Raw genomic sequence first — 27,519 nt, forward strand, 5'->3', positions numbered from 1 at the left:
CTCCCGGGGTGGTCTCTTGAACTGGGATTTGAGGTGGGTCCCTCAGCTTTGTCCCTCCTTCTGGAGTTGGGGGAGTCCGGATATGATGGAGAGATGAGTCAGCACCCAAGGGGGGCCACTTCCCTTCCAGCCCCCTCAGCCAACGATCCATGTTCAAGGGGCTCCTCGCTGCTGTTCAGACCATTGAGCTGGCGCCTTGAAACCTCCGGAACAGCTGTGGGAGCCAAGAATCATTACTGAAGACAAAGCGTGGGGAGCAGACTCAGTACCGGGGCTATAATAAGCTGCCCTTGAGAGTGGGAGCAGCCGCGGGAGCTGCAGATGTGGATGGGCGGTGGGGGACATGCGAGCATCTGGGGACCCCTCGGAGGCCTCGGACTCGGTCAAGTGCTTCAGAGAAAGGGAGGGGCAGGGTGGGGGCTGGCACCACGGCTCCTATGCAGGCCCCAAGGAAGGCAGAATCAATCAGCCACCTTCTCTTCCGCAGTCCCAGACCTGCCCCCCTCCCCAGGCCCTCGAGCTGGGCTCCCTAGGGTCTCAGGGTCTGTTTCTTTCCTTCAATAAGCAGCTCCCCTTCCGTAGGCATAACCACCCACAGCTCCCCTCCCCTGATGGTGTTGAATAGAGAAGGTGCAGGGAGGGAGGACGAGTTGGGGACGGGCAAATCCCAGGAACCCCCAGCCCACGAGCAACCCACTTACCGCACTCAGGAAGGGAATGTTGGAGGCATTGCCCAGGAAGCCAAAGGCAACAGGGAAAAAACCCCTAGGAGCAGAGGGATGGAGGGCAGGGTCAGTGATGGCCTTGGAGGGGATGGGGCAAGCTGGCTACGATCCATGCAGAGGTCTGGGCAAGGCATGAAGTCTTCATGCATGGTATACATGGCACAACATGGATGGACCTTGGAAATGCTGCGCTGACAAGTCAGTCCGTCACGAAAGGACAAACTGTACGGTGCCACGCACGTGAGACTCCTAGAATGCAAGGGGGTGCCCTTCCCAAACTGGAATTTTTCTTTAAAAGATATGCACTTATTTATTTAGTTGCAAAACAACCGTATCACCTTCAAAGTCCTTTCCATGACACTTAGTATACATTTGTCAAATCTGTGATTCCATTTTGGAAATATTTTCAAACGCATCTGTTTGGATGACTGACAGCACCTCCCTCGTTTTCTTCCCCTTCACCGCTTCTACATCATCAAATCGCTGTCCTTTCATGTTCCTCTTCACGTATGGAAGCAAAAAGAAGTTGCACAGTGAGGTCAGGTGAGTCAGGTGCATGGGGCAAGAGAGGCATGCTGCTTTTACCCCCAAACAGGCCCACTGAGATGGCTGTGTGAGCAGGTGCATTGTGGTGGCAAAACCAGTCCCCCGTCTGCTGCAAATCAGGCATTTTGGCCACACACTGTTACAGTCTTTTCAGAACCTCTAAATAGAAAGCTTGAGTAACAGTCTGACCTGGTGGAGCAAACAGCAAATGCACTATGAGTCAACATTTTCTTCCCTTCAGGAAGTTGACAGACGTCCAGAACGAGGCTCGTCATCAATGGACATTTCACCTTTTTTGAAACAGCAAAACCACGTGTACGCTTGAGTCTTATAGTGCTGTCCTTGTAAGCTGTAGTCAACCTCACAACAGTTTCTGTGGCATTTTTTCCTGATCAGGAAACAAAATTTCACAGCCACCTGCTGTCCTCTTAAATTGGCCTTCACAAAAAAATTGAAGTTTGAGCAAAAGTGCTTTTATGAAAAAAATTCACTGTGACCAGAGAACCTTCCCAGGCGATGCCACTGGGTACACTAACTCAGAATGAGTTGCTCAATGGTCACCTGGTGGGAAAAATGAGAGCTCCCAGCAGAGCTTTCTCCATTTGTGGGGGTTCCCCTCAGACGTGTCTGGAGACAGACATTTACTAGGGGTTCCCAGGGCAGTGTGGGCAGGAGAACTCCTCGCTGCCTCAGGGACCCTCCTGAGATTTGGTTCAGGCTGCCAGTGTAACTTGGGAGAGATGCTACATGACCAGCTGAGCCATTTGATGTGCAAAGTCAGTGCCACTGAACTTGCATGCAAAGATTGTTGAAATGTCAACCGTTTTTTAATCTATATTGCTTTAGCATCAATAAAATCATAAATGTAATTTTTTTAAAAGGCTCAGATTTGGCTCCCATGAGCATATGACCACCTGGGCTTGGAGGCAGGCTTGGTTCAGCACCTCTGGGTTTTTGGGGGGTTTTTTTTGAGAGGTACCCAAGTAACATGGTGAAGGATGTCTCCTTGGGTTCAAACTCCAGCTTGGCCTGCGCAGACCAGGAGACATTCCTGGACATCTCCAAATCGTGGTCGTGTCAGCCTGTGAAATGGGCACGTGGGTGCTAGTTAAAGCGGCTCGGAGGCCCTAGTGTTGCGGGGAGAGGGAGCCGTGTGTAGGATCAGTCCACGTCTGCCTTCTGACTGAGCACCTTTTCTTGGGCCTCGATTTCCTGAGGTTCAGCTCTGCCTCTGAGTGCCAGGCCTGTGCCTTTGGAATGCCGCTGCCGGCGGACGTCTGTGTCCAGATTCGAACTGCCTGCCTCTGCAGCTCAGCAGCAGCCGGTCCTTCGCATTCATCTTCCCACTAAGCTGCAGGCTCCTTGGGAACGTTTTCCTTCGGGCTGTCCTACCAGCTCCATCCATAGTCCTGTATGTGGCGCACTCCAAACTCCCCGAATGGTTTCTGAATCCCAGTCACCCTATCGGACAGAGTCCCAGTGGCACGGCAGAGACTTCTTTGGTTGTTAACCGAGAGGTTCGAACCCACCAATAGGTTCCAGAGGAGAAAAAAAATGTAGTGCTCTGCCCACCCCACCCTCACCCCCAGAAAGATTACGACCGAGGAAACGCTGTGGGGCAGTTCTGCTCCGCAGCTTGGAGCCACGGTGAGGTCGTAGCGATGTGCCACTGTATGTGAGGAGTTGGATAGAGCGCTACTGCTTGAATACGGGGTGCTCGCATGACGGTCCCTGTGACCAAGAACACTGACTGCCTTGCCGTCACTGGCGTGCTGCCCCAGGGCACTTGGGCGCACGGGGGGCCTTTCTGAGGCTGCACTAAGCAAGCTGAGGGTTTCGGATCCCAGTTCCTTCCCGTGGTCCCAGAAGCCACAACTCTCCCCGTTCCCATTAGCCACAACCTACCCCTGTTCTCTCACCCACAGGCACGGGGGAGTGGGGGGGCATCTTTCCCCCACCCCCTGCTATCATTGCTTCCTGAGCTCCTCCAGTCTCTTAGACCCTGCCCATTCTCCAAGGCCCACCTCAGGCTCCTCTTCCCCAGACCCCTCCCTGGCTCCCTCCGCCAAGTGTGGCCACCCATCATCTCTGAGTCCCACCCAGCAGTTCACAGGGCCCAAGGCCAACCCAGGACAGGCTGAGGGATGTGGGGCCAAGAGGCAGCGGCACCTGGACCACGTCCAAGGCCTTTCCTTGGGACCCTCACTGGGAGAGCTTGGGCAAGGGTACCTCTCTGAGCTTCTGGTTCTTTATCTGCATCCTCCAGGAAAGGCCTATAATGGAGCATGGACAGGACAAAATGCTAGGTGCGTATTCCCTGCCCACCTGCATGCACAGAGACTGGAGGGGAGACCTTGTATATCCCGTCCCACTGGCCGCTGGCACAGGGCTGAGCACCCAATGCATACTCCGTGTTTGCTGATGGGTGGGCTGAGTGGAGAGGGCTTTCCTGCTTCTCTCTTTCTCTCTCTCTCTCTCTCTCCCCCTCCTTCTGGGGCTCAGCTGGCACTCACTTGAAAAGGTTAAAGAATCCGTAGGTTTCCAGGAGCATGCCCAGGAGAGGCCAGCGCAGCAGCACGATGGCCACGCCCCCCAGGAAGAAGCTGGTCCCCTTGAGCTTGTGCCGCTGGAAGAAGAAGGCGAAGGTCTTGCGCAGGCCGATGATGAGACAGAGGCCGCTCAGGAACAGCAGCTGTGCAGGAGCAAGTGTGGTGAGCGCCAGCGTGAAGGCGCCTTGGGCCTCAGGGGCTCAGGCATGCGGCAGGGTTTGCGAACGCTTCAAGGAGAGGTTCTATCAGAGTCACCCGGCCATGGGGCCCAAAGGCCAGGGAGAGGACAAGGAGATGGACTTAAGGGGCTCCGCCCACCCACCTTGGATTCCAAGCATGTCTTCAGAAAGGACCCGTCCCAGGGAAGATGGGTGAGGTAGTGAGACTCGCCCCATTTTACAGAAGGTTGAGGCCCACATAGGTTAGCCAGCTACTCCCTGCGTGACTGCCGGCCATGATAGGATCCTAGGGTCCCCTCACTGTCTTCAGGGTGCCTCCTAAAGCTTCCGCAGAGTGCCTGGGCTCTCCTCCCATGAGCTCACCAGCCTGCTCCCAGCTCTCCCTCGTCCCACACCTTTTCTCTAGCTGCTCCATCCACTTGGAAGGATTTCCACCATCGGCATCCCTATTTTCCTTCCCAAGTTCCTGCCCGCCTGTCTCCCATGGAACATCCTCTCTTCCCTCTGAGCTCTGTGTTTCATATGAACCGGCTGATCCGGACCTTAACCACACACCCCCTTCTCAGTCATGTTTTGTACATGTTACATCCCTATCACCCAACGGTGGGAACTGGAGGGATCATGACACACCCTGGAGGCCTCACACCACCCCCACTTTCCCCTCACCCCCCCAGCTATTTGCCCAGAATTTCCAGCCTGACAACCAAGATCTTTAGATTATCTGTGCCCACTAGGCCCTGCTGTTCATCCCCTGCCGCACTTATTTGCCCTGGCTTGGCAGTGCCCAACCACCTGATGGGCATCCCCCAAGTGAACTTAGAGCTGACCCTCCGGGAGGAGAGGTACCCAGGGTTGGAGTTGGGGGGCTGATGGGGGGAGTGACTCACGTTTCCGAAGGCCAGCAGCACAGAATCAAAGTAAAGGAGTATTCCGAAGAGGATGAAGAAGAGGCCGAAGCTGATGGTGCCCACACCAATCTCTGCAATGAGCAAGAGGGCCGGGTGACAGGGCTGCCCCACCCCCCCTCATCACAGCGGACAGGTATCCTCTAGGGGTGAAGTAATGGACTCACCCCACCCCCACCCCCAAACCTCTCTCTACTTGGCTGGGTTCTCAGGGTTTGACAATGGCGCCATGATCCCCAAGGTGCGATCTGACAGCAGTGGTAAGGGGGGGAGGGGGTGTAATACCCTTATTCAGGTCAGAGCCTCAATTTGATCCAGGGAAGGGAAATCTCCCAGGGCTGTGGTTTGCATCAGGGGCCTGGTGGTTACCCATTGGGCTGCCACCCGCGGTTCAAAACCTTCCGTTGTCACCCATAGGCGAGAGACAGGGCTCTGCTCCCATAGAGTTACAGTGTCAGAAACCCACAGGGGCAGTCCCAGGGGGTAGGATCTGGCCGGCCCTTTTTTAAGGTTCATCTGTGTGTTCAAAGTGCCCTCAGTCATGTTCATTCTGTCTACAGGGATCAAAAATCAGATGGAACTATGCTTGTGACATTTATTTATTCATCTCATAAAACGTGTCATACTTTTGATGAAATACTACATTTTTGTTCCCTTGGTTTTGCTACTGCAGTAAACTAACATAGAAAATAAAGAGAAAAAAGAAAGAGTGCCAAACCAGCGGAGGGTGGCCTGCCGATCCTCGTCTCAATGTGTGTGACGCCCCAGACCCCCGCGGGACAGGATGAACGAATGACGCACTCCCTCAACGTGTTCAAAGAGCTCAACGTATTGTCAGGAGCGAGGCTGTAAGTTCAGCAGACGGAGGAAGGGGTTTTTCAAAGATGGGCACAATGTGTTCAGAGAAGAGAAGTTGCCTCACTGTTTCTAATCTATCCGACACCGTGACTCTTGCCCAATTGGCCTGCCTCTGAAGGAATGTGATCCCATTCCAGCAGAGAGGGGTAAGGACCAGCCGCCTAGCCGATGATGCTTGATACAGTGAGGAATGTTGCAAGTGGGGATGCCAATCCAGTAGCAAGATGGAAATACCTTAAATAGCAGTTTTATTGTTGCTGTTTTTTGGGGGGTCAGGTATTATTTAATATTTTAAGACTCATAACAACCTAATTTTCTTCTAAGAGTTTTCTAGTTTAGCTCTTATATTCAGGTCTTTTACTTTTCTTATTTAAGTATCTATGAAATACTAAACTACCTTTTGAAATATCTTCTTTTATACTTAAAATTGTCATTCAGGCAGCAAACTGGTTGCTAAATTGCCTTAATCCCATCCCTGGGCAGTTCTGCCCTGTCCTACAGGGTTGAGTGACTACATCACCTTTTATCTTATAAGAGATAGAGGAGGGAGGGGTGAGCAGAGAGAGAGGCCTCTCCTACCACCAAGAAAGACAAGCTGCATGTGGAGCGTGTCCTTTGGACCTGGGGTCCCAGCACCGAGAACCGCCTAGACCCAGGGGAAGAGGGACGGCAAGGGCCTTCCCCCACAGCCAACGGACACTTAGCCCCCAGAATGTGGACGTCTAGCTGCCTAAACTCTGAGGGTGAATTTCCGTTTGTGACAGTCACCCACTGCAGTATTTCCGTTCCAGCAGCCCTGGATAACCAGGACGGTAGGTCCATTTCCACGCAGGAACCTCAGCTTCCATGCCTGCAGAGGGCGGCGGGGGAAGGGAAAGGAAGGGCGAAAACCAACCTTGTGCCAAACCCATTGTCCTTGAGCTGATTCCTACGCAAATCAACCCTCTGTAAGATAAAGCAGAACTGGCCCTACAGAGCGTCCTCCCACAGGCAGACTGCCCCATCCTCTTCCCGAGCAGTAAGGAGCAGCTAGCCGTTTGGGTTAGTAGCTGAGGGCTTACCCACCGACCACCAGGGCGCCTTACCCGCGGGAGCACCAGGAGACTGCTGGCCGCCGTATATCTCAGGAAGGCACCACCCTGTCCTCACAACTGCCCTGTGCGGCACGGTTCCCACCGTTTCATAGTCTCTGCTTCCCGGTGGCTTTCAGTGCCTCATTGCCCAGCCAATGACCAGTTTACATTTCCATCCGTGAGTCTCTTTATTCCGTACAATTTTCACCACTCCAAGAAGAAACCCAATAGTAGCCACGCCCCTTCCCTTTCTCCCCCTCCACCTCTTAGGCAACCGGGAATCTATTCTGTCCCTGTGGATGTGGACAAGTTTGTGTGTGGATATTTATGTACAAGTTTGTGTGTGGGCATGTTTCTAATTCTCTTGGGCATCGACCTAAGACTGGATTGCTGGATCATATGGAAACTCTATATGAGTATTTAATATTTAAGGAACTGCCAAACTCTTTTCCAAAGTGGCGATACCAATTGTAGCCATCCGAGCGGATGTGAACTGGTCCCTCGCTGTGGTTTTAATTTGAACTGCCTTAATGTCTAATGAGTGTCTTTTCATTTGCTTAGTGTCTATTTACATTTTTTCTTTAGAGAACTATTTTTGAATTTTTGTCCCATTTAAAAACTGGGTTATTGGTCTTTTAATTTTTTTTCTTAAATCATTTTATTGGGGCCCGTACAACTCGCATCACAATCCGTACATCCATCCATTGCGTCAAGCACATTTGTACACTTGTTGGTCTGTTTAAGTTGTAAGAGTCCTTTGTTTATTCTGAATATAAGGCCCTTGTCAGACATGCGACTTGCAAACGCTTTTTCCTGTTCCCCAGGTTGTCTTTTCAATTTCTTTTTTTTTTATTTTAATTTTAACAATTTATTGGGGCTCATACAATTCTTTTCACAGTTCATCTTTTCAATTTCTTAATGGTGTTCTTTGAGGAGCAAACATTTTTGGTTTTGATGAAATTCACCTTACTTTCCCCCCTTTTCTTTCACTCCTTGTACGATTTGTGTCCTTATCTGAGAGACACTTGCCTAATCCAAATCCACGAAGATTCACTCTTATGTTTTCTTCTAAGGGTTATCTAGCTCAGCTCTGATCTTTAGGTCTCTGATAGATGTTGAGTTCCTTTTTGTAGATGGTGTGAGATAGGGATCCAACTCCATCCTTTTCCTTGTGGATACCCAGTTGTCCCAGCAGCATTTGTTGAAAAGACTTTTCTTTTCCCAGCAAGTTGGCTTGACACCTTGTAGACCATCAAGTGACCATAAATGTGTCTATTTCCAGGCCCCAGGTTTACCTGGGTATCCTCCCTTACCACTACAACTCTCGAGTCTAACTTCATGCTATCAACCATAATACCTCTAGCTGCTTTGATTCCTGGATTGTTCCCATCAATATCAAACTGCCCTATCTATCATCCATCCTACTCTGTTCCACGGCGTTCCTATGAGTCAGAATCAGCTTGAAAGCAGCGAGTGGCGTTATCACGGATGGTATACACACTTTATCACCAACTTGTTATGTTTCTTGTTGTATTGTCAGCCTCCCCCCTTGAGAAAGTCAGAGGCTAGAAGACAGGGATCTTGGGCTCACCTATCACAGTACCTGGCGCAAGGTAGCACCACATAAATCAACATGCAACGACAAAATCGAGGATGAATCCCCGCCTTAAATTAAAAAACCTATCAAGCAATGAAGGAGTTCTTCAGTCGAAAAGGTTTGCATGCCCAGAAGAATGAACTAACATGAGAGTAAAAATATTAAAATGCCAAGGTAAAGAAAGGGCATAAAAGCGCCCAAGGGGAAAACATGTGGCAGGCGAAAGCCAGAAAGAGAAGGACCCCAGATTCCTCCACAGCAAGGATGATCGCTAGTGTGAGATGGAGCAGTCCCTTTGAGCGCCAGGGGAGAGAACGTCACCTCTGGAAATCTCTACCTAGCCAGACGGCCAAGGGTAAAAACAGGTGGAATGAAAAATGCACGCAGCCATGCCAAGGCCTCCACATTTTATAGTCTCCATGCCCATGGGATGATATCACCTTCTAAAACAAGCCGGTGAACCAGGAGGTGGGACAAAGGGAACCAAGGACCCAAGATGAGAAGGCGCTTCAGGGAATGACAGTGCAGGGGCATGAAGGAGCACGTGGACACGGACCCAGAAGAACCATCCTGAGACAGACAGGAACATGGGTCCACGGAGCGTGAAAGTGCATGTGTGTGTGTACAAGGAAAGGCCTTTAGAAGCAGGTCCTGAGGTGGCATGATGTGGCCAGTAGAGCTGCCCAGAGAGTGTCCAAGGTTGAAAGTCTCCACAGGAAGTGGGCGGCCACGGCTCCCTCCTGGGAGGGAGAGACTGGGAGGTTCGAAACGCTAACCCTTGGGTTAGCAGCTGAGTATTTGACCACTATGCCACCAGGATGCCTAACAAAATATATAGGTAAACAACATTTTTAAGAAAAAATATACCCTTGGACTTGTTAAGTAAGAAGGCATCTCAGCTCAGCCCAGATCAAGTCCCTAAGTCTGATATTAGCCCATAAATCTGATACTAGTCTATAAACCCCTCCTCAGACTCACACAGCACATGCAATGATGCAGAATGCAGGAAGAGCACAGGCCGGCGGGTGCAAAGTCTTGTGGATCCAGTGATGGTGGATGCATCTCCTGGGCTCTCTCGGGTCTCAGCTAGCTCCATGTGGCTTGTCAACGGGAAGGTGAAGGCAGAGAAAGAGGGAGGCCGGCCTCCAGATAGCCATTTATCTTGTTCATCCTCCAATCAAGCTGCGACCTGATCGACAGGCTCAACTCCACCCCTTCACTCTTAATACCCTCAAGTTGACATGAGATTATATAACTACCACACCACTGTTTGGACTGGGCTTGTTCTGGGAAGGCACTTGTGCTAGTTACGTAGTTTCATGTCAACTTGGAGGTATATAAATGTGTAGGGGTGGTGCTCTGTCAGGTCACAGCCTGATGGTGCTTCCTTATGGGCGTGGCCTTCTCATAAGGAGGGCACAGGGAACCTTCCCCTCTCTCTTTGCCTTCACCTTCCTGTTGGCTGATCCCCCAGGCTGTCAGAGCCAACAACATTGGATCCACATGACTGCACCCACCCAGCTGTGATCTCCCTGCATTCTGCTTCATTGCATGTGGCTGCGTGAGTCTGAAGAGGGACTGTTGGACTAGGGTCAGACTTATGGACTTGATCTGGATTGGGCTGGGATGTTTTCTTGATTATATGGTAACTTCTTGATATAAAGCTCTTTCTTACACATATGTGAGCATCACTATAGTCTACTGGTCAAGGTGTTTATTGATGGGTGACTAATTAGTCTCCTGTGCCTCTGTTTACCTTGAAGCTGAAAGCAGTGTGAGATAACTCAGTTCTTTAAGACCTCTTTAAGATTCTTTTGTACCTATATGTCCTTGTGTTTATCTTAGAATAGTGCTCTTATTATTCAAGTGTTTAGAAAGTGTGCCTAGTTAAGTAACATCTGCATAGATAAGAGGTTCAGAATGTTTTTTTAGCCAAATTCTTTAATGTTTATTCTGTAACCATTCCCTTGTGTAAGAAGAGTATAAAAACCAAGCTTTGAATATACTCGGTACTTCAGTCCAGACTGAAGTCCTCCCGATCCCATACTTTGTACATATCTCTTTCTTTTCCTTTCATCCGCACGTCTCATGTCGGACCCAGCTTGCGGCGGGATAGCTGGTCTAATCCCCGACACATCACTGGGTTTGTTTCTGTGGTCAACTCAGCCTACCTATCACAGCACCCTAAAGAGAGTCCAAGCAGTGCTTTGCTGGGAGAACTTGCCAGCAGCCATCCATTGATCACAGAGACATGTTAAATTCGCTTTGTTTGGAATAATCCCACACATGCATAAGCTGAAACCTTCCTTAGTAGCAAGACTTTTGGACCTACCCTTGCCATGTGTTTGTATATGTGTACATATAATGTGGGTGTGTATGTATATCCTAGACAATTACTGAGACCTTCTACTGGCTAAGTTATCCTTACAACCGAAAGCAAAAGAACAACATGATCGTCTTCAGAGTCTTTCATTTTCCATAATCTGAAAGGCGAGCCTGTAAAGAGTTCCGGCCGCAGAAACCCACAGAAAACCACAGTTCTTCTCTGTCCACCAGGTCCCTTGTCATTGCTACTGACACGGTGGCAGAGGTGCTCACTGGGATTTGGTCGCTGTGCACATTTTAAGAGGACTAGGATCAGTCTCAGTGTTAAATAAAGCCAAAGAGCTTCTTTAATTCTTAAGCAGCGAGAGAGAGAGATGAGAACTCTCAGTGAAATTATAAACTGAAACCATGGCCATCCACACTCCCGAGAGTCAGTCTCCTTGGGCCTTACTTTGGGCAGGAATGTGGCTTCTGTGAGAAATCAACGCAACACCACGACTTTCAGTGCCTTCCCGGCAGCACAGAAACCACTGTCAGCAAATGGCCGATTCCTCTTGAGTCTCGGAGAATCTGTGGGCCATTTGGGCTGGTTTCCTACTTCCACCTGTCCGAAGGAAGTCTTTTCCAGCTCTACACAGCTGGGTAGAATGAGAACAATCACCTTGGGTCGTTACGAAGTCTCGTTTCAGCTTTCTGTACCATGGCATTTCTATCCCCATAGACGGTTAAACTGAGGATCTGGAAGTACATCTGCGACACTGTGGTAGTTTTGTCGAGACTAGTCAATATGGAGGAGCCCTGGTGGTGTCGTGGTTACACATTGGACTGCTAACTTCAAGGTCAGCAGTTAGAATATACCAGCCACTCAGTGAGAAAACATGAGGCTTTCTACTCCCATAGAGCTAGTCTTGGAAACCCAGAGGCAGGTCTACCCTATCCTATCCCGCCCCTGTGAGAGGGAATCAACTCAATGGATGACAGTGACGTTCTTCCCTCTGAATGATAAAGGCATTTGAAGTTTCTGTGCCTGTCAAAAATATTAGTTTATATTTTGCCTAAAATATGTCATCGATTCCTGTTCTGACTGCATCTGCTTCTGCTCTAGTTCCCTTAGATGTTTCATGTAGAAAAACCATCTGAACACCTCGGAGGACTTTGATTTTGTTTTGTGTGGTGAAGGCTGCTAGCCAACGGGTCAACAGTTCAAAGCCACTAGCCGCTCTGTAGAAGAACGACGAGGCTGTCTGCTCCCTTAAAGCGTCACAGCCTCGAAAACCCTATATAGAGGGTCGCCGTGAGCCCACATCGACTCAATGACAGTGCTTTTGTTTTTGTTAAACTCTCCGTATCTCCACCCAAGAACAGCCTTACTCGTTCTCAGAAGCAGCCTAAGCGTCTCAAATTCAGGTTTTATGTCTTCCTCTTTATAAAATTCTTTAAGACACCTTTATATGTATGTATTTAACTATCCTTTCATTGGGGGCTCTTAGCAGCTCTTATAACAGTCCATACATTAATTGTATCAAGCACATTTGTACATATGTTGCCATCATCACTTTCAAAACATTTTCTTTCTATTTGAGCCCTTGGTATCAGCTCTTCTCTTTTCCCTCCCTCCTCACCCTCATCCTGATGAACCCTGATGAATGATAAAAAATTACCATTATTTTCAGCTGTCTTCCTTCACCCATGTTTCTGTTGTTTGTCCCCCTGGGGGTGGGGTGTTATGTGTCTGTCATTGCAATTGGATTCCTTTTCCTCCCCTTCTTCCACTTTCCCCCTGCCCTCCTGGTTTTGCCACTCCCATTTCTGTTCCTGAGGGGTTTATCTGACCTGGATCTCGTGTGTTGTGTGTGAGCTCTTGTCTATACATGCTCCTTTGGTCTAGCCAGAATTGAAGGCAGGACTGGGATTGTGATGGCGGGGAGTGAGGAAGCCTCAAAGAAGCAGAGGAATATTGTGTTTCATCGGTGCTATACTGCACCCTGGTTGACTCATTCCTTCCTTGTGGCCCTTCTGTGAGGTCCTGTTGTCTGCAGATGGGTTTGGGGTCTCTGCTCCAACCCCCCTCATCCTCAACAATTTGGTTTTTGTTGCTGTTGTTTGGGGTCTTCTGGTGCCTGTTATCTGATTCTATCGATACCTCATGATCTCCCAGGCTGGTGTGCTTCTTCCATGTGGACTTGTTGCTTCTCTGCTAGATGGCCATTTGTTTAACTTCAAGCCTTGAAGACCCCAGACCCTTTATTGTTTGATAGCTGAGCACCATCCACTTTCTTCACCACATTTGCTTATACCCCCATTTTGTGTACAGTGATTGTGTCAGAAGGGTGAGCGGCACAGAATGCTGGGTTGTTAGACCAACGTGTTCTTGCGGTGAGGGAGGGCTTGAGCAGAGGCCCAAAGTCTGTCCACTTCCTCAATGTATTACCATATAAATATATGTACCTAAGCCACTCTATCTTATGAATTAATATATTTACATATGCACACCCCTATGCTTATACCTCTACCAATTGCTTTGCTTCCTAGTCCTTTTTCCCTTGACCTTCCTCCTGCCCCACCATCACGTCCGCCCTTCTTCTGCCTCTCGGTGATTCCTCCCAGCTAGATGCCTCTTCTTACACAAAGACTGGATCGCAGCTTGCCCGCGCATTTTGCACGTGCAGTTCTGGGAGCTTCCGGACGGGGGCAGCGTCGTCTGCGCTCCAGCTTGAGCGCTTCCGCCGTTCACCGGAGACCGCGCACGGTGCGCACAGATCCTCGAGGAGAAGGGTCGGTACTGGGTTTGTCCCGCGCAAGCTTTCGTCCTTGCCTCTGCCTCTAGCTTCCACGGGTCCAGTAGTTGATCCGTCGAGTCAGGTTATCCAGCGGGGTGGGGGTGGGGGCTGCTCCTGAGGTTGTCCTGGCAACAACGCGGCAGAGAAGGCGGGGAGCAGGTCCGATAGAGTGTCGCCACGACCGGCACCCCAGGCCGAGCTAGCGGCCACGGCGCCCCCTCCTGGACGGCGGCCAGAGCCAGCCGCGCTCCACGCCGGGAACGCGGGACCAGCCCGGCCCTGGAGGGCGCCGCCTAGCGGAGGCCCCGCCGGAGTCGGGCCGCGGTCCCGAAGGATCCGGGAGAGATGGCCGGCGCAGGCGGAGCTCTCTCTTCCCCGGACAGCGGAGAGTCCTTGCCGCCGGCCACCGTCCGGCACTGCTCAGATGCGGTTCCTCGCACAGCCGGGACGGAATGCCCCCCTCAGGAAACGCACCCGGCGACCGGACGACCCGAGCCCTCCCCAGCCCGGCGCTCAGAATCGCCCGGCGCAGTGAGAGGTCGCGCGGGGCGCGGTTCCTCGGACTTCGCTGACTGGCACGGCCTGGCCGGACACCTGGGAGGAGTCGGTCTAGTTATTTCGTAGATGCCAGTTTGGGGCGGACGCGGGGCGGGGGGTGACCTTCCCCCAGATCCCTGGGTGGTCGGATGGTTAGGGCGCTGGGCTGCCAACTGCAGGGTTGGCGGGTCAAGCTCACACACTGGTGCAGCGGAAGGAAGACCTGGCGATCTGCTTCTTTAAAAAGGCGACAGCCCAGAAAGCCCTCCGGAGCAGTCTCGGCTCTGGTGCGCGCGGGGTCGTGTGGTCGTGACGTGGGGAGGGCTCAGCAGCGAGGCCTTTTTGCTGCGTTTGTAGTGTGCCCCCGGGTTCTGCCAGCGAGGCCGCGATACCCCAGCCGTGACATTGGGGTCCTTTCATTGCATCCTGTCCCTGGGACCGGATTCCAGTACTGCCGTGACACCGGCCATGTAGGCCTTCATCCCGTAACTGTGGATTTACTCTCCGCCCCTCGCCCTGGACCCTAGGCGAGGCCCTCCTCACCCGGCCCTGCCTCTGACACTTGGCACCAGCCCACCCGGCTTGTGGACACTCTCCTCACCCTGCTGGGGCCCCAGCACCCCACTCTGGGGTGCCACACCTCCCCCCATCAACTTTTGTCCCGGTTATGATTTAAGGACTGAATTGCTCATGGAAAGAGGAAACTTCTCATTCACTTAAAAAATTACTTATTTTTAAATTCTGTATGGTGACTGAGGTGAAGGTTTACAGAGCGGATCATAGATTTCCCTTCAACAATTCATACACATTCTGTTTCCCCTCCCCACTGTAATCCCCCCACCCCTACCCCACCCCCCTCCCCATGCTTCCTGGTTCCATCTCTCTGTCCCTAGCCCTCTGAACTTTGTCCTTGTGTACACGCTGCCTTTCCAGTCACAACAGGCAAATTACTCAAGGGTTAGTTCAGGTCTAGACCGGAAGGGTGAGTCGGCCAGAACCTCGGGGGTCCCACCTGTCTCTCTCTGACCAGTGAGCCTGTCTTTTTTATGACTGACTGCTGTTCCACAGTTTGCTCCCACTCCGTCCAGGACTTTCTAAAAGGATCCTTTCCAGAGCAGCTGGCAGTGGAAGCCGGCTTCAGTCACCTTCAGCAGTGTTAACACTACTGATGGATGATAGTAATGGTCAGCACTTACACGTGCATTTCATGTGCCAGGCGCAGTCTAAACACTTTAGGGATGTGAATCAGCTCATTTTATTTGTTACAGGTTGAATTGTGCCCCACCCCAAAAGCTCTTGAACTCCTCGCCTCGGGCACCTATAAATGTCTTCCTTTGGACAGAGCCTCTTGGTGATGTCACTAGTGACGAGGTTATGCTGGAGTAGGGCAGATGTGAATCCAGTAGGACTGCTGTCCTCACGAAGAGAAGAGAGGGGAGACAAGGACAGCTGTGAGAGGCCAGGGGAAGACCAGAGCGGAGAAGGAAGTCATGCTGCCTGCAGCCAAGGACACCGAGGGCCACCAGACAGGAGGGGTTTTCCCATCTATGCCCTGAATTCAAACCCCCCTCCTCTGGCCCTACAAGTTCATTTCTGCTTCGTAAAGCCATACAACATGTTCCATTGAGTCGTGGTATTTCCAACTGCTTCGCATGCATGTGAACGTTGGACATCGAATAAGGATGGCTGAAGAACTGATGCATTTGAATTAAGGAGCTGGAGAAGATATTGAAAGTAGTACCATGGATTGGCCAAAGGACAAGCAAATCTATCTTGGAAGTAGGGCCCGAGTGCTCCTTAGAGGCCAGGATGGTGGGACTACATCTTACATGCTTTGAACCTGCTGTCAGGAGAGATCAGTCCCTGAGAAGGACATCGTGCTTGGTCAAGCAGAGGGGCAGCAACAACAAAGAAAGTCCTTGATGCTGAAATGGAGGAGCAATTGTGAGGGTGACGTCAGGCCCGGGCAGTGTTGCATTCTGTTGCGCATAGGGTCTCTTTGGATTGGAACGCACTTGCTGGCACCTAACAACAATGATGGGGTCCATTATGGGACAAAGTAGACCTGCCCCCCAGGCTGTCACCCTTACAAAAATATCATTCTCCTGCGAGTTATGGGTGGGGTTGGATCATGGCTGGCCTTCCGTTAGCTGCCCACCGCCTACCACTGCCCCCCGCCCCCCGGGCTCAGAACAACAACACAACAGAACGCTGAGGCCCAGGGCCTTTGCACGGCTATTCATTCCCCCAAAGAGCTGCCTGGGTTTGCTTCCTCGCCTCTTGTCAGCCAGTGTCTGTGTAGAAGGCCTGTTCTCCGTGAAGTCTTCCCAGACCATTCTGTGTAAGAGTGTCATCCCTCCTGCCTCACACTCGCTGGCTCGCATACTTGGATTTATTTGTGTTCAGAAGATTTGCACTATTTTCTGTATTCTTTATTCTTCATTTGTTAATGATTTGTCCTGTGTAATGAACAAAGCCTTCTCACAATGACCAATCTAGGGCTCCATAGGAGTGTCTGGCTGGTCTGAATTTTGGACTTTGCAGTTAGCAGTGAAGGGCTTACCTGGCAGCACCACCACAAAACAAAATAAAAGTCAGTTGCCATGGAGCCCCCCGTGTTGCCGAGCAGCACTGGACTGCCTGGGACCATTTGGGAACAGATTTCCAGGCCTTTCTTCCTCCTCAGGGGCCTCTTGGTAGGCTCACACCACCAAGCTTTCACTTAGCAACCAGCGCTTAGCCATCTGCACTCCCCCAAACTGCGGACACAGGCCTGTGTCTGGGCCATGCTCTGTGGCCAGTAGAGCGGTTGGCACACAGGTTGAGCTCATTCAGTGAACAGGTGAGTTTTATCAGCTGTTCACTGAAGAGAAACCGGGGTCCGGAGGGCCTCAGTCACTCACCCAGGTGAAATTCATTGTCGTTGGTCAATTTTTGACTTACCATGGCCCCATCCAGTTTCCTACGCTGGAGCTCTGTGGGCAGTGCTTACCCATTGGACTGCTAATAGCAAGATCAGCAGTTCGAAACTACTAGGTGCTCAGCAGAAGAAGGATGAGGCTTTCCACTCCCATGAAGCATTCTAGGTTCGGAAACCCACAGAGGACAGCTCTGCCCGGTCCCGTAGTGTTACTACGGATCGGCATCCACTCAGTGGCAGCGAGGTTGGTTTGGGTTCAGAATCTATGGCAGCAGGGCGCCACGTTTTTCTCCCACAGAGGCACTGAGGGGGTGGGGGTTCGAATCCCCTTTCAGTTCGAATCCACCAGCAGCTCCTTGGGCGAGGACTGGGCTTTCTACTCCCGTCAAGGATTACCATCTCGGACACCCACAGGGCAGCGAGCTTGGTTCTCTGGTTTCAGGGAGCATCCCAGTGCTTCCCCACGCCACCACAAGGGCACCTCCAATAAAGTGCACCTCGCCTTCTTGTTCTAGCCTCTGGACCTGCCCACCTCCCTAACGAGGGGAAAGATGTTATGGAAGAGGATGTGGGGATTCGAGGAGAAGCAGAGTTTCTCTAACAAACGAAAGAACGAGCCAGCCAGGGTGCAGCATGGTCCCACCAAACACACAGCCTTCCTCTAGTTCTTTAACACTTCCTCTCCCCCCACCCCACCCCCGCACTATCGTGACCCCAGTTCACAATCCGGCTATATGGGAGCATGTACACTGACTGCTCCAGATAAGAGCTCTGGACACACAGGATCCAGGTCGGATACAGGAAGAGCAACAGGAGTAGCGATATACCATGAGAGCAGGGGGAAGGTGGGGCAGAAGGGAGAAACGGGAACCGACTACAATGACCGACGGATACTCCCCCACCCCTCCCCAGGGGGATGAACAACAGCAACGTGGGCGAAGGGAGACAGCAGGCGGTGTAAGATATTAAAACAATAGTCATTTATAATTTATCGGGACCATGAGGGTGGGAGGGAGGGGGAAAGGGCCCGATACCAACGAATAAAACAGAAAATATCTTGAAAAGGATGATGGCAACATATGTACAAATGAACTTGATACAATTGGTTTGTGGATGGTTAAAAGAGCCGTAAGATCCCCCAATAAAATGATGTATTAAAGAGAAAGGGGTCCAAAGCCATAGAAGACTTTGAAGACTTGGGGAGAAAACCACGTGAACGCAGAGATCTGCGGCACATACCCCCACCTGGCAGTATTGGGACTCCCAGTGCTAAGGATGGAGTGAGAACGGGATCCCTCCCTGAGATAGCAGGTAGCAGGGAGGGTGAACTTGCCAGTTCTCCTAGGCTGGCTGCCTGCCTGCCTGGAGCCAGCCCCACCCTATGGAAGGCAGAGAAACCACACCCAGCGGATCCAGAGGTCACCCTGTCCAGAAGTCACCCTGTAGGTCCCCCTGCACCACCCCCCTCTGATCCTTGCTGGGCTGAGAGGGCCCGAAGCCCCACCCGGCACCCGTCCTGATTCCCACCCTGCCCAGCCTGCTCTGGGCCACTGAGACCTGCCCCGCTCACTCACTCTGCCATTCGGTGATGGAGATCATGCTGCAGTCGGCCTGGGGGTGCTTCCGGCGACACTGGCCAGCGTTGAGGCGCTGCGAGGGCCCAGGTTGTTCATGCTGATGGCAGCTGACCCTTGGTAAGCCGTGAGTAAGCCTCTAGTCAATCATTAACTCCCCACTGCATTCCCCTGAGGCAGCACCATGGTGAAAGCACTCGGCAGCTAACCCAGTAGGCAGCAGTTCGAATCCACCAGTTCCTCACAAAGAGAGCAACCTGTCAGCTGGCTTCTCTAGAGATTGATTGACAGTCTCAGAAACCAGAGGAGGCAGCTTTATTCTGTCCTACAAGGCAGGTCTCCCACAATGACTGTTTAAAGTCTCAGGGTCCTACTGTCCGCCCCCAACCCCCATGTCCTGTGGCTGAATCGGGCTGCTCTTATCCCTACAAAACGGGCTGAAATATGAAGAAACCGAGGTCTCAAGGGTACCAGATTTCTGGTAGAGGGCATGGGAAAGTTGGGATTGATATAGTTCTGTGAACATGTACCACATTCATTTTGCCTTCTGTTACCAAGCCCTGGTGTTGGCGTGGGTTACCCCTTTGGCTGATACCTTCAAGGTCAGCAGTTCGAAACTCCCCGCCACTCCTCAGAGATAGATAGGGCTTTCTACTCCTGTTAGGAGTTACAGTGTCCAACTGCCCTGTCCTACAGGGTGGCTGAAGGACTCCCAGGCAGTTTGGTTTTTACCTATTCTGGACGCCAGGGGGCGATAGGCAACTGAGTCAACCTATTGCTTTCAGTCGGTAGGACGGTCAAACTGTCTCCGTGGTTAGCCAAGACTCCTATGGAATAGAAATCGCATCTCTTTTCCAAGGAGCTTCTGGTGGTTTCAAACTGTTGACCTTGCACTTAGCAGCCTAGCGTGAGTCAGACTGGGTTAAATCGAGGGCAAGAGTGCTCCAGGGCTTGGTTCCCGGCCCCCAGCAGGGTCCAGCTGAGTGCTGTGAGGTTGTGCTCTGGACAGGAGTTCCTGAGTTCAGGCTCAGGCTAGGACTGGACGCTTGAGGAGCGTTGCTAGTTGGTTCCCCACCTGTGCAGGGTTTTCCACTCGGTGGGCTTGACCAGAGGAGAAGGCGTTTGGGGAGTCCCTGGGAGATGCACAGGGTTTGCATGCTCACAGGATGGAGGGTCCAGTCTGCCCAGGGCACCCGGGAGGCATGTCCTGGCCATCAGCTGATGGACAAGCTGCTGTTGAAAGGCCCCCGGAGCCCCTTGGGCCACTGTGAATCGCAGTCAGCCCCAGGGCAAGTGGTATGATCGGTTCTTCATGTCCTTTCCCCCCTTGCAGAGCAGTGGGTGTTGACATCCTTAGACCTAACATGGCCTTTGGGAATCCCCCCCCCCCCCCCGGGAAGCCTGCAATGAAGTCCTTAGGTGATAAGATTGATCGGAAATCCTGCTAGACCAGAATATGCACATCGGTACAGATAAGTGCTTGAGACACACGGATTCCAGGACAGATAAACCCCAGAAATAGTAATGGGAGTAGCGATACCATGAGGGTACAGGGAGGTGGGGGAGGAAGGGGGAGAAAGGGGGAACCGATAGCAACAGTGAATGTATAATTCCTTCCAGGGGACAAATAACAGAAATGTGGTGAAGGGATCAAGCAGACAGTATAAGCTATGAGATATATAATTAATTTAGGGAGGAAAAAAGAGGAGCAGATACCAAGGACTCCAGTAGAACGTGTTTTGAAAATGATGATGGCAATATATGTACAAGTTCGCTTGATATAATTGATATATGCATTGTTATACTAGCTGTAAGATTTCCCAATAAAATATTAACAAAAATAAAGTAGAGGTCAGCCACCACTTACACACACACACACACACACACACACACAGAATGACATCTCTCTACAGATCTATAATTTTTAAAAAGCCCTCAAAAAAGCGAGCTACAAAAAAATAGAAAGGACAGAGACTACTGTATGATTAAACGCACTGGGCGGGACTTGGCTGGAATGTGCCATGAGGTAGGTAGACGGCTTGCACCTAATGACAGAAACAAACTTGCATGTAAGGGAGACAGGAGAACAGAGCTGTTCTGTGCACAACACAGAGGCACGAGTGCAGGAGGGGTAACCCCCTCCCTCCCTCCCCACCATCCAGTTGTCGATAGGGACTTCCGGAGGGAAAGATTCATGTCAGGTAAGTCTAGCAGGCCGGCTGCCAGTGGTACAGGAAGGAGATCCCGGTGAGAGACAGACGTGGGGATGGCTTCGCCAGGTGAAATCCTGAGGACAAGGTGGAGGCAAAGAGCCAGTCTGCCGTTCACGAAGCCAAGCTGGGCCTGACTGGTGGGTGTGCTGTATCCGTAGGCTCCTGGATCCTGACATGGGACGTGGCATTGATGGAAGGGCACTCTCTGTCTTGAAAGGTCCCCACACGTTGAGACGCAAATTCCGTCTCCAGGACGTGAAAAGACTTGGTGATCTTGTCTTTTGGGCACACCGTGGGGCATGGGCAGAGCAGATCAAGCCATTCGATGGTGGCTCCTCAGAAGTGTGTCAGCAGAGAAGGGTAGAGAAACCACCAGTAGCGCTCCAGTCGCTCCCCGTGTCATCGTGACCACGTAGGCATTCACGCGTGGGCTGCAAACGCCTTGAAAATAGAAACGGTGGCAACGATGCGGAATCGTTTCTAAAAACAATGACGAGGGCCGGGAGAAAGAAGAGGCTTTCTACTTCCATAAAGGGTCATGGCCTTGGGAACCCACACGGGCCACTCGACCCTGTCCTGCAGGGCCGCTGTGCATTGGTATTGACTTGGTGGCAGTGGGTTGTTTGGAGTTTCTTTTTTTTAACAATTTATTGGGGCTCATACAATTCTTATCACAGTTCATACATATACATACATCAATTGTATAAAGCACATCTGTACAGTCTTTGCCCTAATCATTTTTTTCTCCTCTTTTCTTTTTTTACATTTTAGTTTCTTATCAGGGCCGTCCAGCAAGGACCCTGCGTCCCAAGGGTCTGTGCCACCGAGGTTTGGTTCTTGCAGAGCCCCTCTGGTAAGTTCGTGGCATCCGTCTCTGCAGACAAGGCTGGCTGAGTCATCAAACTGTGACAGGACATTGTGCAGACAGGGCACGGAGTCAATGAGCCAGTAAGTTTGAGACCTCGGCCTTTATTCCAGAGAGCCATAGGGACACTATCAGATCAGCACTGGACTGCTAATCACAAGGTTGGCAGTTCAAACCTACCCACCGCTCCCAGGGAGACCCCCCCTGATACGTAGGGTTGCTATGAGTCAGAAGCAGCACAGTGGCCATGGTCTGGGATGCCTTTTCCCCGTTGTTTCTTTTTTTAATGTTTACTTTTTAGTACTTTTATTGAGGGCTCTTAACATCTCTTATCACAATCCCTACATTCATCCAGTGTGTCAAGCACATTTGCACATATGCGGCCATCATCATTTTCAAAGCATTCTCTTCCCACTTGAGCCCCTGATATCAGCTCCCCATTTCTTCCCCTTCCCTCCCCTATGCACCCTCCCTCACAAACCCTTGATAAGTTATAGCTTATGTTTTCCATATCTTATATCATCCTCTGCCGCCTCTCACCCACTTTTCCATTGTTCATCCTCCTGGGAGGGAGTTCTAGGTTGATCCTTGTGATCAATTCTCCCTTTTCCCCCCACCTTCCCCTAGTCCTCCTGGTATCTCTACTTTCCTCGTTGGCCCTGAGGGGCTTATCTATCCCGGATTTGAGGTGTTTAGGGCTCTTATCTGTAGCAGTGTGTATACTCTGGTCTAATCTGTTTTGTAAGGTAGAATTGAGGTCATGATAGTGGGGTGAAGGAAGCACCAAAGAGCTAGAGGAAAGTTGTATGTTTCATCAGTGCTATACTGTACCCTGACTTGCTCATCTCTTCCCTGTGTCCCCTCTGTGAGAGGATGACCAATTGTTTACAGATGGTTATTGAATCTCCACTCCATGCTTCCCACCGCCACCCCATTCACATTAGGTATGGTTTTATTCTGGGTCTCAGTTGCCTGATACCTGATCCCATCGCCACCTCATGGTCACACAGGCTGGTGAGCTTCTTCCATGTGGGCTTTGTTGGTTCTCAGCTAGATGACTGCTTGTTCATCTTCAAGCCTTTAAGACCCCAGACATTATCTCTCTCGCTCTCTCTCTTTTTGTGTGTGTGACACTATATCTTTTGATAGCTGGGCACCATCAGCTTTCTTCACCACATTTGCTTATGCACCCATTTTGTCTTCAGCGATTGTATAGGGAAGGCGAGCATCACAGAATGCCGGATTGTTAGAACAAGGTGTTCTTTTATTAAGGGAGTACTTGAATTGGGGCCCAATGTCCATCTGCAACCTTAACATATAGATAGCCTTTTCCCCTTTCGATTTCCCTCCCTAGTAAGTTTCTGCTAACCTACTGAGACCCATGCCGTTCCCTATTGTCTCATGCGCACATGAACGTTGGGCACCGAATAAGAAAGAGTGAAGAAGAATCGAGGCACTTGATGGCTCTGGAGAGGAATATTGGAAGTACCATGGACTGCTAACAGGACAAACCAATCTGTCTTGAAGAAGGACTTGGGCCAGAGTGCTCCCCAGAGGCAAGGATGGCAAGACTTTGCCTGACATGCTTTGGCTATGCTGTCAGGAGACCAGGCCCTGCAGGAGGACGTCATGTTGGGTGAAGTAAAGGGATGGCGAACAAGAGGAAGGCCCTCCAGCAATGGACTGATGCAGTGGTGACCACAATGGCCTTAGGAGGATGCAGGGCAGGCAGTGTTTCATTTTGTCATGCGTAAGGTCAATTTGGGCCAGAACCGTCTCCATGGCACCCAACAACCACAGCCTCTACTACCCACTGAGCTCTTCATGAAGCTTCTGAGAAGAAATGAGAAGCTCTTACCAACGTCTCCGTTTAATTCCGAATTGCGTGTGAATGACAGACACTGGTAGTCGGTTTAGTTCAGTTGAACAGTCTACTGTTACCGCCAGAGAGGAAACGGTCCTTAATTCGGGACTTGGTCCTGTCCATTACAGCCATGGACACTCAGTGAGTGTTGTCCCTTATCACTGAGGCAATCAAACAAAACACGAACCCTGGTGTCATGCCTCCCAAAAGTTTGTAACCCAGCCCACACCCGGGGACGGAGGCGGCCAACACGGAAGGCACAATCCTCAGCCTGTGACTGTGGAGCCCGTTCCGATCAGAGTAGAACAGCCAGGGGATTTCCAGACCGGCGTTTCATGGTGCAGAGCACCACAGCTTCTCCCACAGGGTTGCTGGTCCGCTCTCCCTGCTGACCTTGTGGCTGCCCGCCGAGCACTTAACCGCAGTGCCACCAGGGCCCTTGGAGCAAGCAAGCCCCTTTCCAAAACTGTCTAAGTGTCCCCTAGGGCGGCGGTCTCAGCTCCATGGGGAACAGCCACTGGTCAGGAGCTGAGAGTCTCAAGCCAACATGCGGGGGGCTCAGCCTCCCTCCAAGACTTTCTCCCAACCTCACTGCCACAGAGCCGATTCTGACTCAGGTAACTCACAGCGACCCACCCCTGTGCCTTTCTGAGACCAGAACTCTTCACGGGAACAGGAAGCCTCAATTTTGCTCCCAAGGCATGGCTGGCGGTTTTGAACTGTTGATGTTATGGTTACCACTGCGAGGTCACCTTGGCTCCTTCTCCTTGAGACCTTCGTTGGGCATTTTATTTAACTTTTCTGTGACTCCTGTCATGTAACTAACACAGAGCCCTGGCGGGGTGGAGGTGGGGGGGATAGGAGCCCTAGTGTGCTGTCAGGTCAGCAGTTAGAACCCACCAGCAGCTCTGAAGGAGAGCGAGGGAGGAAGACTACCTGCTCCCAGTAAAGATATACAGCCCTGGAAACCCTATAGAGAGTCACCATGTGTCAGAATCAACTCAAAGGCAGTGGGTTTGTTTGGGGATTTGGGTGGTGGAGAGGATTACATGTCCGGCTGCTAATCATAAGGTCAGTGGTTCATACCCCCAACAGCTCCCTGGGAGAAAGATGAGGCTGTCTGTCCCTGTCATGATTTATAGCCCTGGAGACCCTACATAGGGTTGCTGTTAGACCTGTGGGCGGGGGCTGGTGTGCTAAACTTATCTTACAGCACTGTCTCCTAGACGAGTGAACTGATACTTTGTAAAGTGATTCTGGCACAGCAGAAGCACCACGCCACCGTGACTGCGGTGGGACTGCTAGCGGAGTTAGAACGACTCTCGCTACTAATTTGCTAAGGATTAGATACTTTAAAGATGCATCTTATGAAGGAGCCCTGCTCTCGTCTCAACTTCGTGTTGTAAGGCTGCGCTCACAGGCACCTACAGTGACACTTGGAATAAAGACGTCTCTCTCCTGCTCGGACACCCGCGCGTGTGCTCAGGACAGAGCAGGGTGGAAGTCTTGGGATGGTCTCTGTATCGCACAGTCCTTGTCCCAGTCCGGAGGGGCCTGTTCACACTCACACTCCTGGGGAGGGGTCCCTCCGCATCCTCAGCCCCAGGGAGGAGCGCGTTGGTCCTCGCTCCCAGTGACAGGCCCATGACTCGGCCACTGTGGGGAAGGCTGTGGCCAGGTTGTTTGGTGGTATGGCTAGTGTCGGCTGGCTGCATGGAGGTGGGCAGGGGACCTGAGGACATCTCCCAACCGAGCTGAAGGGGCTAGCGGAGAAGGGGAGCTTGGGAAATGCCACCCCATCTTTCGTTCCACCAGAAGCTGACCAAAATTGTCCGAGTGTTTCACGCCCATTTTCCTCGACTGGCTTTCTTGAGAGCACCCTTAGGATGGTCGTTAACCACCATTTTATGGTGAGGAAACAGACTCGAAGTACCAGCAAGGTGTCCAGCTCCTCATGGCAGCCAGCAGGGAGCGGGCTTGGGAGTCTAGCAGGACAGGCAGCCTCTCTGCTCTCAGTGCTAGCAACGTGGTGAGCTCCGTTCTCCGGGTAGCCCTGAGGATGATGGCAAAGGCCCGGCAGGAACAGCAGCGGCTGCGAGCTGATGCAAGTGACTGGCCATCCTGAGTGTCGCCTTTGGGGTGTGCAGCGTTGGTGGTATAGTGGTGAGCATAGCTGCCTTCCAAGCAGTTGACCCGGGTTCGATTCCCGGCCAACGCAGTGTGCCATCTTTTTGCGGAGAGGCCCAGGGTCTTCTTGCCAGCTGTGGGTGGGTGTCCGAGCAGCTTTGGCCTGTGGCTTTCTGCAGGCGCGCAGTGTTTTTGGGGGTGTTGCCGCTAAGCCGGAGGTGCCGCGAGACTTAGGGAGGGAGGAAGCCTCTGGCCCGGCAGAGGAGCCCGGCACTGGGCGGCGGCGAGCTGGCGTTGCGGTTGCGCGGGTGCCTAGTGTAGGTGGTGCAGATAGGGCTGAGCTGTCGGTTCCCTGGTGGTCTAGTGGTTAGGATTCGGCGCTCTCACCGCCGCGGCCCGGGTTCGATTCCCGGCCAGGGAAGCTGCTCTTTTTCCTCCCATTCACTCACCTGCACCCGGGCCGCTACGCCTTCTGCCCTCCTGTTAAGGGTGCTATCTTGCATTCCTCGTTCCAAAATGGCGTGCTCAGCGGGCGGGGATACGGCTTTAAGTTCATCCTCAGACAAGCTGGGTGGCTTGTCGCAGGTCCCAGCATTCAGCTGACACTGAACTGCAGGAGGGCGGGGAGGAGAGGGAGCACTTTAAGAAAGGAATTTGCATCTTCAGGGACAGAGTGGAGGGCAGTGTGCGCAGAAGGAATTTGGGCCCTCTCCTATTAGCTGGATGTTAGGTTTGTTGCTCGCCCTAAGATTGGTGGTTCAGACCCACCAGCTGCTCCCTGGGACAACGGGGAACCTTCCATAAAGGTTCAGAGTCATAGAAACCCTATTGTACGTGCTGTCGGAATCAACTCGATGGCAGTGGGGTGCTGTGAACTAGAAGGAATTCTTCTTACTCACTGGAAGGTATGCTTGGGGATAAAAAGACCCCATGTTCAAATATACCTTCTAGAGGCTCGTTTAGTCATTCTTAAACAGGACAGAGACAAAACTAATCATCTCCAGGAGGGAGACCATCAGGCCGAGGCTGTAAGGGTGTCCAAAGGATCACAGCCATGTGCCCAAATTATCAAGCAGGGGAGAGAAAGGAATTTCACCACACAATCATGATCTGCAGCAGGTTGAATAATCACGGTTGCAGGAGGAGGGTGGGGTGGGGGGTTCTCTAGAAGTAGGAAAGGGACCAAGAAGGGACTCTGTCCCCGCCAGCACCTTAGAAAGGCTCACAAGAGTGGATGAGTTATGAGTCATAATGCCATGACCCCCAGCTCTCCAGTTTCCACCAAGAGCACACCCAGCAAGGTCCTGGGGTGCGGCTGCCCACCCTGGCCTGTCCAACAGGTGCTCAGCAAACGCATGCTGCCTGAGGGCAGAGCTTCCCTAGATGGAGGTCAGTGGTCAGAAAGGGCCATCCGGACCCTGAATCTCTGTGGAGATTCACAGTGGATGTAAGACTGTCGCTGGAAACAGCAGGCTTTTGTAAACCCGGTGCTCCGAATCTACGCTTGAATGCCAAGAGATGTCAGCTCTTCCCTTGTTGGCTGAAAGGACTCCAGCTCCCTGGTTCGACGGCCTCAGAATTCCCTGCTCTTCTTGTTGCTTTCTGCCAATCATAGGAACGAGGGCAGTGACCGGGCTTAGCCACTTCCTGCCGGTGAGGATGTGCATGGAAAGATTTAGCAAACTTTATAGCTTTTCCAGGGGGTCCTCAGCCCATGCCATCAACTCGTGACAGGGTGTGTGCAAGGAAGCGGCCTGAGCAATGAACCTTGGCTAAGCGGGGGAGAGCAAAGGCTTGAGCCACTTAAGGGTGGAGAGCTGTGAAGTTAGCCAGAAGTCAGGACCTTGGGGGCTTAAAGGCTTCTTCAGCTGCCACTAGCTCT

General features: G+C 51.8%; 1 protein-coding gene and 1 non-coding gene across 2 annotated transcripts; one reads left to right on the plus strand and one right to left on the minus strand.

The window, feature by feature from the left end:
• On the minus strand, positions 1-26,994 carry GOLT1A (golgi transport 1A). Its single transcript, XM_075542203.1, has 7 exons — positions 26,961-26,994; positions 26,087-26,247; positions 18,569-18,644; positions 4,887-4,978; positions 3,785-3,963; positions 702-765; positions 1-214 (listed from the first exon to the last, which is right to left on the minus strand). The coding sequence occupies exons 1-7, from the start codon at positions 26,992-26,994 to the stop codon at positions 176-178; spliced, it is 645 nt and encodes a 214-aa protein (XP_075398318.1). The 3' UTR covers positions 1-175.
• Positions 25,987-26,058, plus strand: TRNAE-CUC (transfer RNA glutamic acid (anticodon CUC)). Its single transcript has one exon. It is a non-coding gene; the product is annotated as a tRNA-Glu (tRNA).
• Positions 26,995-27,519: the final 525 nt, after the last annotated feature.

The sequence above is a fragment of the Tenrec ecaudatus genome, chromosome 1 (assembly GCF_050624435.1).
Source record: "Tenrec ecaudatus isolate mTenEca1 chromosome 1, mTenEca1.hap1, whole genome shotgun sequence".
Lineage (NCBI taxonomy): Eukaryota > Metazoa > Chordata > Mammalia > Afrosoricida > Tenrecidae > Tenrec > Tenrec ecaudatus.

Coding starts and splice junctions, on each gene's coding strand:
- GOLT1A (XM_075542203.1), bottom strand. CDS start 26,994: ATGCGTTTGCTGAGCACCTGTTGGACAGGCCAGG. Junction 3,964..4,886: donor TGCTGCTGGCCTTCGGAAAC/GTGAGTCACTCC, acceptor GCTCCTGCACAG/CTGCTGTTCCTGAGCGGCCT. Junction 766..3,784: donor GGATTCTTTAACCTTTTCAA/GTGAGTGCCAGC, acceptor CTCTGCTCCTAG/GGGTTTTTTCCCTGTTGCCT.